Consider the following 9254-nt stretch of genomic DNA (forward strand, 5'->3'; position numbering starts at 1 on the left):
CGTGCATGTAGAGCAAATCGCTATGTGCATATATAACAAGAACGATTGGAAACGATGAAAAAATATTTCGCAGTGATAAAGATCGACACTTTTTCGGTTGATAGAAAGCCGTTCGTGCGCCGCGCCGCGCCACGCTGTGCTGCATCGAGGTCTATATTGAATAAAACGTTGCTGCAGGTCAGTTTGATGGTATTGTATAACGCGCTCATACCGAAGAGGGTCGATGACTGTATTCGCGTGCTAGTCCTTCATGAACAGGCCGCGCAATCTGCAAGCCGTTCCCGATATAGATCTCCGTCGCAAAAAAAAAAAAGTTCACGGGGGCGGGCCTCGGGTTTTAACCAGCCACTATGAATTATTTTAAATCTTAATATATAGAACTCGGGCGCTGATAACATCGAAATTGGCTGCTGCGTCGCGAGTAACTTGATGTAGGGCTATATCTTATTACGTCGAGTTCACGGCGAGGCTATCTCTTCCGCAAGTCAAACGATAAAGTTTCCCCAGATACGTGCGGGTTCGCCGCTGAATAAAATTCAATATACATCCGTCTTGCGGATCTCCCATGCGGTATCCGTTACCGGAAGCGAAATCGGGACATTTGGGTTAATCAAGAGCGATGGCGGTCGGTTGGCGGGTATCGTTATCCCCTGAAATGGATGTTTATCCATCAGGTCGTCGCCTCGTACGTCGTACTCCAAGAGTGATACATCGTCGTCACGTCGTATAATTGTATGTCGAATTGAGAGAGAGAGAGAGAGAGAGAGAGAGAGAGAGAGAGAAGGAAACTGTGGAATTTGGAAAAACGTGTCGCCTTTTCTTACACTACGAGAGAAGTAGCCACAGCATTTGAGAGATTATCCAAGCGAACGGATTTCTGCTCTGCGCACGAACGAATCGTCCGACGAACTCGAGATGCATATGAGAAACGAGTTGTGCTCCAAAGAACATGGAAGAATCGAAGATATTTCCCTGAAGAGTGTCGCAGCTCACGAAACGTCACGACTTTGCCCTGTCGCAATCGCGAGACAGTCGGAGACACAATAAAACAGCTGGGCGTGTGTAAACCGTATGATTTTATTATGCATAAGTAACATTTTACAGAACAACAAAATTTCGTCAATTGTACTCCCTTTGTTATCGCAAGATATACATATAAAATCGTAGCATATATATATATATATATATATATATATATATATATATACACACGTATGTATGTATATTAGCATACACATATATGTTAATATGCTAATACATGTATGCTATATATACATATACATATGTGTATATATATACATATATATATATATATACACACGCGTCGCGTTTTACATAATCTCTCGCGATTACGCGTCGTCTCTTCTGTATATTGCGTGAGCCAAAAAAAAACACACACACACACACACTTGTTTTGTCGCAACCACGCGCGCTTCCAGCGTATTACGTCCCACCTCGACTCTTCCCGACTTAAGAAGAGCTGCTCTCAGACGCACGGCAAGTAATACATTTTCAAACATACATTCTGCATTAGCAGCGCCACAAAGAGTCTGATAAAAAGAAAAATTCTCCAAACAATGGGAGAGTCAGTGTTAGTGGGTTATCCGGACACGGCGCGGAGTGCGCGTGTAGTTACGAAGCACGGGGGTCCATTAATCGATACTCTACTACTTCGAATGTCTCCGCGGACAGATACGAAGGCGCGAGAACGAGAAAGGCAGGAAACGATGAAACGATGAAAAACGAGAGACGGGAAACATGGCGTGTGCGCGCCGCTCGCTGCTCTATTTAATAGCCAAACGGATGAAAAGTCATTGGCACGAACAACTGCGACGTTAACGAGTTTCATCTTTTACGATTTGTTCGCAGTTTTTAATTGTTCTCTATGTCTTTATGCTACCTGGGCTCGTTCGCTCGCTCGCTCGCTCCCGCCTCTCTCGCAACAATAAATCTTTTGTGTATCTTTCGCTACGCTCCGCGATTTAATCGTCAGCTACATTTATGGGCCAACGATTTTATCTATTCATTTTTCAATATGGTACAGTATAATATCGGCAAGGTACATTTATTTCGCCTCTCTGCGATGATTAGTAAATAGTAATTATTAACGAAATATTTGCAAGAAGAAGACAATATATATTAATTGCTCGTGGTTTTTGCAAACATTTCACAATTATTTACAATTATTTTACGATACAATTTATTTCGCCACTCTGTGCTGATTAATAATTATTAACGTAATATTTGTAAGATGATATTTATCGATCATGGCTCTTGCGAATATTGTTTAGATATTTTCGGTTAAAAACCACGATGCCTCTCCGCGAAATAAAACTTTTTCAAACGTGAGATTTCTATTGCGCGACGTGGGCATGTGTGTCGTAAGTTCCAAACTGCCAAGGCGGTAATACGAACAGATACGCCGGTACCTCATACATTATTCAAGGGAAAACGGAATGGTAAGAGAAGGTACGCTACACGGAGGGACGTGTGAAATCTCGGAAAATAAAGTTGCGTTCGAAATAATCGCGGTTATTTGTTTATGGGATTCGGAAAATCGTACGCTCCACGGTAAAGCAGAGACCCTTCCGTCCGCGCGCACAATCACGCGCAATTGTAAAAGTGACGAATCGCATTCCCGGAATGTATTTGGATTTCCATTGAAGTTAGCGGTTTCAACAAAACAGATTAGCGGCTTCGACGAATTAAGCGGGAAATACCTTGGAACAGCTTCGCCCGTCGTCCGGGCGACGAGTTACAAGATTAGTCGGCGGTTACAGTCAGACTAAAAGTGATGTCGATTTAGCGAGATTAGGCGCTTATCGAGACGTGCGTGAGAAATACACATTTGCTCCGATAATAGTGCATAAATTCGTCAGTTAAGGCATTAACGATTTTACCTGTATGTACAAAAGTGTTCCAAGTGACACGATCGAGGGTACCGGTATAATGACTTCGATTCAAACTTCGATTCTGACAGAATTAAAGCAAGTAAAATTTCCGATAATTCGTTGTTCCCAATCTAATCTTTTTTTCCCCCATATACTGGTATTATTCCTTGATAACTTAATTGGCGATTAATTTATCAAGGAATACCGGTATATATACCGGGAAAAAAAAAAGATTAGATTAGGAACAACGAATTATTGGAAATTTTACTTGCTCTACGTAATTCTGTCAGTTGAAATTGAGTTAATAACCTGCGAAGTTTAATCGAAGTCACCCTGAGAGACCAAAACGGATGGCATATATATATATATATAGCGGCAGGAAGAATCAAGATTCACCTCCGTCCTTCAAAGAGACGAGCCTTCCGGCTCCGTCTTATCGCACTTCGCTATCGTAGCTCTCCCTCATTGAGGTAGCACAGGTTCGAGATAACGCGTAACGATCGCTCACCATCGGTCTTTATCTACGTTGGCGCGGGCCATCGATATCTCTCGCCCCGCTCGAGTAGTGTGCCCAATCTCGAAACCGTGTTACGCGGGCCGACGAGCGGCCGCGTCCTTAATATCGGCCACCCCCGCTGGCACCCTCCCCTGATTCCACCTGCGTTCGCCAAGCCGGCGAATCGGTGCCAGGTGCAACGACTGGCCGACGGGCTGGTGGAGCGTGGAGCGACATTAAACGCCGTCGGCTGCCGCATTGCCGATGTCGTGCCGGCCGTAACCGCGGCACGCGGGGTACGTGCCCTTTCTCCCTCGCCCTCGTCTCCTCTCCCTCACCCCTCTCGTCTCCCTTCCCCACCCTCTTCCGTGCACCCTCGCCGGTACAGGCCACCGACTTTCTGAACCTTAAGGGGTGGACGGCTTATCGACCTGATGCTAGTCAGGCCTACCACCCTTAATCCCATGTACCTCAATCACATAATGTTGTTCCGCTTAAGCATTCGGAAAATGGGATCTCGTTATTTTTTCGTTATCATCTTTGGGCAAACATCCCTCCGATTGTTCGGCCAGAAGACCGTCGCCTTCGAGATGAATATAGCTACACAAACATTATCATCTCGGCGGGAGAAACCCTCGTCAAGATGATGATACGTCAGACAAACGATTTTCGAGACATTGCAGATTTCATCGCAAAATAGGAGTCTGTCCGTAGGGGTGGAGAGGACAATCGATTTTTCGTGATCAAAGCCGAGAGCTTACCGAATTTCATTTCAATTTCGTCCGCAATACATATCGAAAGAATGATTGAGATGAGAATTTTATGAGTTTTTTTTTTGTAATTAAAATATCTAAAAATCACAGATTAAAAGATACATACGCAGCTTCAATGAAGCTTCATCAAATATCGTGCGTAACGATAAAGCTATATCCGTTCTTTAAGATCGCCCCTTCTTGCCGCGCCATTTCCCGCCACAGCCGCGTAGCAACCCGTGCAACCCCAATTGAAACGAACCGCCGCAGTGACGACAACGACGACAATGACGACAATAAACCGATGGGATCGCGATCGTGCGAAATTGGAGCGCCGCGTTCGCGTGGTGTCGAGCCGTGCCGAGTCCCCTTACCTGGATGGTACATCAATAGGAATAATACGGGGTAGTGCGCGATGCGGCGAAAGATACGTGCAGGTAGACCGGGGGAGTTTAACGACCTTACAACTCCCCCCGCAAGTAGCGGGATCGATGGTCTCGAACTCCGGGGGCGAACTCTCATCCGTTGGCTCGGAGCGCGCGCGGCCCGGTTGTTTCCGCCGTTGGGCCGCGTCCTACTTTCCAATCATCACGTTTCGCCCGTATAGCGCCCCGTTGTTGGCCCCGTGGTCCTGCTTTTCACGTCGTGTCACGGCATTGCACGACCCGGCACCCCACCGATGTTTCGCGGATACGCGCCGTGACACACGATCGACGTAGTTTCCGCATTTGCTAGATCGGCTTGACTGAAAAAAAAAAAAGAACACCCCGATACCACTATTAATACTTAATAGCGAAAATCTTGGACAGTTTTCAATTTAAAACTACTATAGATTTAAATCGCTCTTTGCTGGTTGTTACCTTAAATAAAATTTTCAAATATAGAAATGATCTTTTCATATTTCAACTCCTTAAATTCCTTCCTTAAATATCGCAATCAATTGTTTCTAGTTCAATACAAACGTCCCACCTATAAAAACATTTTGTGTCTGTTTATTTCATTCTTGCGTTATATCGTTTACAGGAATATATTGTACGTATTAATTTATGTGGATTGCTTGTCGGTAAAAACACACGGTACATAACATAGGAATGAAACGTGCTACGAGCGCAGATATGTAAACATCTTCTTTCATCAACCAGATCAAAAATAACTTATGTACAATTTAATTACAAAATATTGATATATAATATATAAAATCGATAAATATTTTAATTTTTTGTATCATATTCAACGGAAAATTTCTCTAAATAGACTTTCGGCATTTTTACAAGAAAGTATGACTTAGATAACGTTAACCATCGAAAATCCTGCACATAATTAGCAATTTTCGAAGCAAAATCATTTCCATTTTTATCACCATAAACATCACGATCTTTTGGCAAGCGCTCATTGCAACGCGACGTATCTGTATACACGTGCAAACTGTTGGCGTATATATTACAAAATCTAAATGTACATACTTTTGCATTAAATTCACGTAATATTCATTAAAAGTGTACGAACTTCTATCAAAGTATCCACGTATATTCTTGATTTTAATTAAGCGTTATCTGTGAGTACAAATCACGTATATTATGCGGCAGTAATATTTAACATGCATGAAAAAAGAACGTATATATCTTGATTAATTCAATAAATCCATCCAGTGACGATCATCAGTTCTCTAAAAAAAAAAACTCCGATTAAAAATATCTTACCGTACAGCCTCGTCATATACTTTAATATGAACACTTTCCGAGTTAACATAATTTTTCCATTAAGTAAAGCTCTACTTCTCTTTATGAATTTAGGATATTAGGAGCTAATTTTAATAATAAGCTTCGCTTATCATTAATTCGAATAGACTAATATTTGAATGATTTTGATTCGTATGGTGTTTCCCTGTTTTACTACTTCTATGCTAATAACGCACTAGAAAATTATTCCCAAATTATTTAAAGAGTATCTTTGATACTAAACTCTAAAATAATGTTTGTAATGTTATACATGTATATGTAAATTTACGTTATCAGCACTGAGTTATCAGTTTCACCAAGTTATTGAGTTGCTACAAAAAAAAATCGCGATAACATCCTCGATCGTGCCTATCACATTATGCATAATGATCTCGCAGTTCGCGTCTACATATCGAGATCAAATATCAGATCGCTCTTAAATTCCAGTTGAACTGCATCTTTCGTGGCTTTAATCGAGGTGTCGGCTTGAACATCTTCGGTGGGCTTTTCCTCGAAGCTAGATTTACGCTTATGCGAAGGATGCTTGTCGTCGGCGTTCGATTTCGCGATTTCAATATTGGCGGTTCTCTGTTGCTGTAAATGCTTATCACGCGCGAGTATGGGTTTCACGCTTTCGGAAGTCTCCTCGTTCGCAGACCGCTTATAATCTACTTTATATTTATCGCGCTCCTCGGTTTCAGAATTCTCGCTTTCGCTTAGTCGGCGATCTTGCGCGCGTTTCTTATTGCGCAGTTTACGCTGATTCTTCTTCCGTTGTCCAAGAATACTCGAATTAGATCTAAAAAAGGGAAAAAATAACAAATTATAAACGAGTCTAATCACTTACTTGAGAGAAGACAAGAGAATGCTTCGTTTATCTCTTAGAAAGACAATTGTAGACATTGTTTTGTGTTATACCTAAATAACTGTCGTGAAACCACGTCGTTAAATCGTACGGTCTTTTTTAAACTGGAGCAATCAGATTCGGAATTGATATCGTGCACGGAATCGTAATGATAATCGTCGTGATAATCCGTGCACGATGCAGGTAGACTGTTCTCGTCGGCACTCGACTCGGACATGGAACGCGAGAAATCGCGGGCGCGACGCGACTTCAGTATCCCCTTCGAGTGTCTCACGCTACCGTTGCTGCTGTTGCTCGCCAATTCATCTCCGCTGCTCTCCGAAACTGATCTGACTTTCTCAATAACGTGCTTCTTCTCTTGTCGTCGCTTCGCAACTCTCGCGCTTTCCTCGTGCTCCTCTTCGTCATCAGAATCCTGCTGATTTGGACGAATATTTATAACAACACCACCGTCCTGCGGCTGCACGGAGATTTGCCTTTCCACCTGAAGCTCATCTTTCGAAGGGGACTGTAAAAAATATTTTATTTATTATAGATACAAATGTAACTCTCTTACATTTCAAAAGTACGCAATATACATTTAACGTTTTACCATTAATTCCTTAAACTTGTCCGTAAACGACGCCGGTGTAGGAAGCTCTTTCCCTTCCATGAATTCCGTGTCCACTCCAACGAAATATCGCGCTATATTCTCAATATTCTTCACTGTGACGTTAAACACAACGTTATTGTCCCACGGCTCGATCGTAAGTGTTTCTGGCTCGATACATTCGTCTCCTATCTTAAGACACAACGAATAATATTGCGGAAAGAATCCAGCGCCCGTAGACGTCAGCAAGATATGTATCCCTACGTTGTCGTCTAAAATTCTGTAGCGTATCGCGTCTGGATTCACGTTTTTTACATTTATAACAATGGCTAATTGATTATTGTAGATATTACAGGTGTAAGCAGGAAGGTTGTACTTAATGTTAGGATTCATAAATGCATCGGTGATTTCTATCGTGTTACTAGTCCGTAAGGCAGTATCTTCGCACTTATCTGTTATTTCACTCGCTTTATCGAATCCTATCTCTTTGCACGCGCTTTCGCACACCTCCACTAATTCTATTCTGTTACTAGAGAAACTTTTTTCGTCATCGTTGGACGTTACTAACTCAACACTGTTCTCATCACCGTCAACCCCATTATTTGCCCTGTCGATGCCACCAGCTGATACCAATTGCCGAATGACTGGTAAAGTTACAATTAACTTCTTGTACTTGGAGTCAAATTTAGCATTCCCATGATCTCCATCTACGGGATACGGTAAGGGAAGATCCAGCAGATACTTCGCTGGCTTTTCACTTTTCAGGGTGAGGGACCGTTCGTGTACGTCGAGCGTCGCGTCGTTGGCGCTCTTCAACAACGGCAGATCTATGGTGATCACTAATTTTTTAGGGATTGCGGCGAACATCTTCGCATCCTGGCTTAGAACAAAATCCTCCAATTCCACGTCGGACTGATGCTTGATGGAAAACTTGGGGGTAACGTATTTCTCATCCTCGGGCTTCTGTTGCTTGTCCTTGTAGTAAGTGGTGGCTGGCGGGGAACGCTGCGGCTTCTCTTCCCTCCGCTTAAAGTGACTCTGGCGACTCTCGTCGTAACTCGACATTATCTTCTGATAGATCTCCGGCTCTATGTCCAGCGGTTCCGTCGGCGGCGTTTCCGAAGGTTTCCTGATCACCGTAGGATGCGTCATCCCCTTGAAGTTGATCTTGGGAAACTTTAGATTCTTCCTGTCAAGCTTTACCTAGCGAAACGCAAGGGGACATATTAGAAACAGACAGCTATTGCAGAAGCAAAAATTATAAAATTGCATCAGCTTATAGACATGTGCGAACCTTGAAGTTACTCTCCACGCCGTCCATCGCCGTGTCATTGACGATCTCGCGGAACCGCGCGTTCTTGGACGCCAGGTAGATGGTGTCCGGATGGAAGACCACGTCATACACGACGCACCGCACGTTCTTCTTGTCAAGGTCATAGCGCGGCGGTATCAGGGTGTACGGGATGGACCACTGCAGGCCGCGGTGGCCCTGCTCGTAGGACGGCTGGCTGGTGGGACGCGCGACAACGTCGTTCTTGCTGATATTCAGGAAGCACTTCCTGTCGCCGTCCACGCTGGTCTTAATGACGTAACCGGGCTCGGGGTTAACGAACGTCACGTCTACGCCCCGCTCCTTCTCGAGCTGGGTGATCTCCCGCTCGTAGGTCTTCCTGTTGTCCGGGTCAGTCACCTCCTCCGCGTACTCGATCAACAGCTTGCGAAACTCCTCCTTCTTCAGGCATTCGGCTATGTCCTTCAATTCCTCGCGCGACACATTGAAATCCTGCCAATCTTTTCTGCAGAGCTCGTACACGTCCATCTTACGTCGGGCGGTGTTTACAAATAGACCCGTCGGTAGAAAGATCGGGAAGAGCGCGCGTCGTACGTCAAGCACGTGGACCGCGGCGCCACCGCACCGGCCGGTCTTCGCACCGGCTCGCCCG

At 44.0% G+C, this 9254-nt stretch overlaps 1 protein-coding gene across 1 annotated transcript; it reads right to left on the reverse strand.

The window, feature by feature from the left end:
* Positions 1-5109: 5109 nt before the first annotated feature.
* On the reverse strand, positions 5110-9170 carry LOC105457776 (protein kintoun). The gene is made up of 4 exons (XM_011702631.1): positions 8606-9170; positions 7315-8514; positions 6776-7230; positions 5110-6656 (listed from the first exon to the last, which is right to left on the reverse strand). Exons 1-4 carry the CDS (start codon positions 9128-9130, stop codon positions 6263-6265), a joined length of 2574 nt encoding a protein of 857 aa, XP_011700933.1. The 5' UTR covers positions 9131-9170; the 3' UTR covers positions 5110-6262.
* Positions 9171-9254: the final 84 nt, after the last annotated feature.

Source organism: Wasmannia auropunctata, unplaced genomic scaffold (genome assembly GCF_000956235.1).
Source record: "Wasmannia auropunctata unplaced genomic scaffold, wasmannia.A_1.0 LD335047.1, whole genome shotgun sequence".
NCBI lineage: Eukaryota > Metazoa > Arthropoda > Insecta > Hymenoptera > Formicidae > Wasmannia > Wasmannia auropunctata.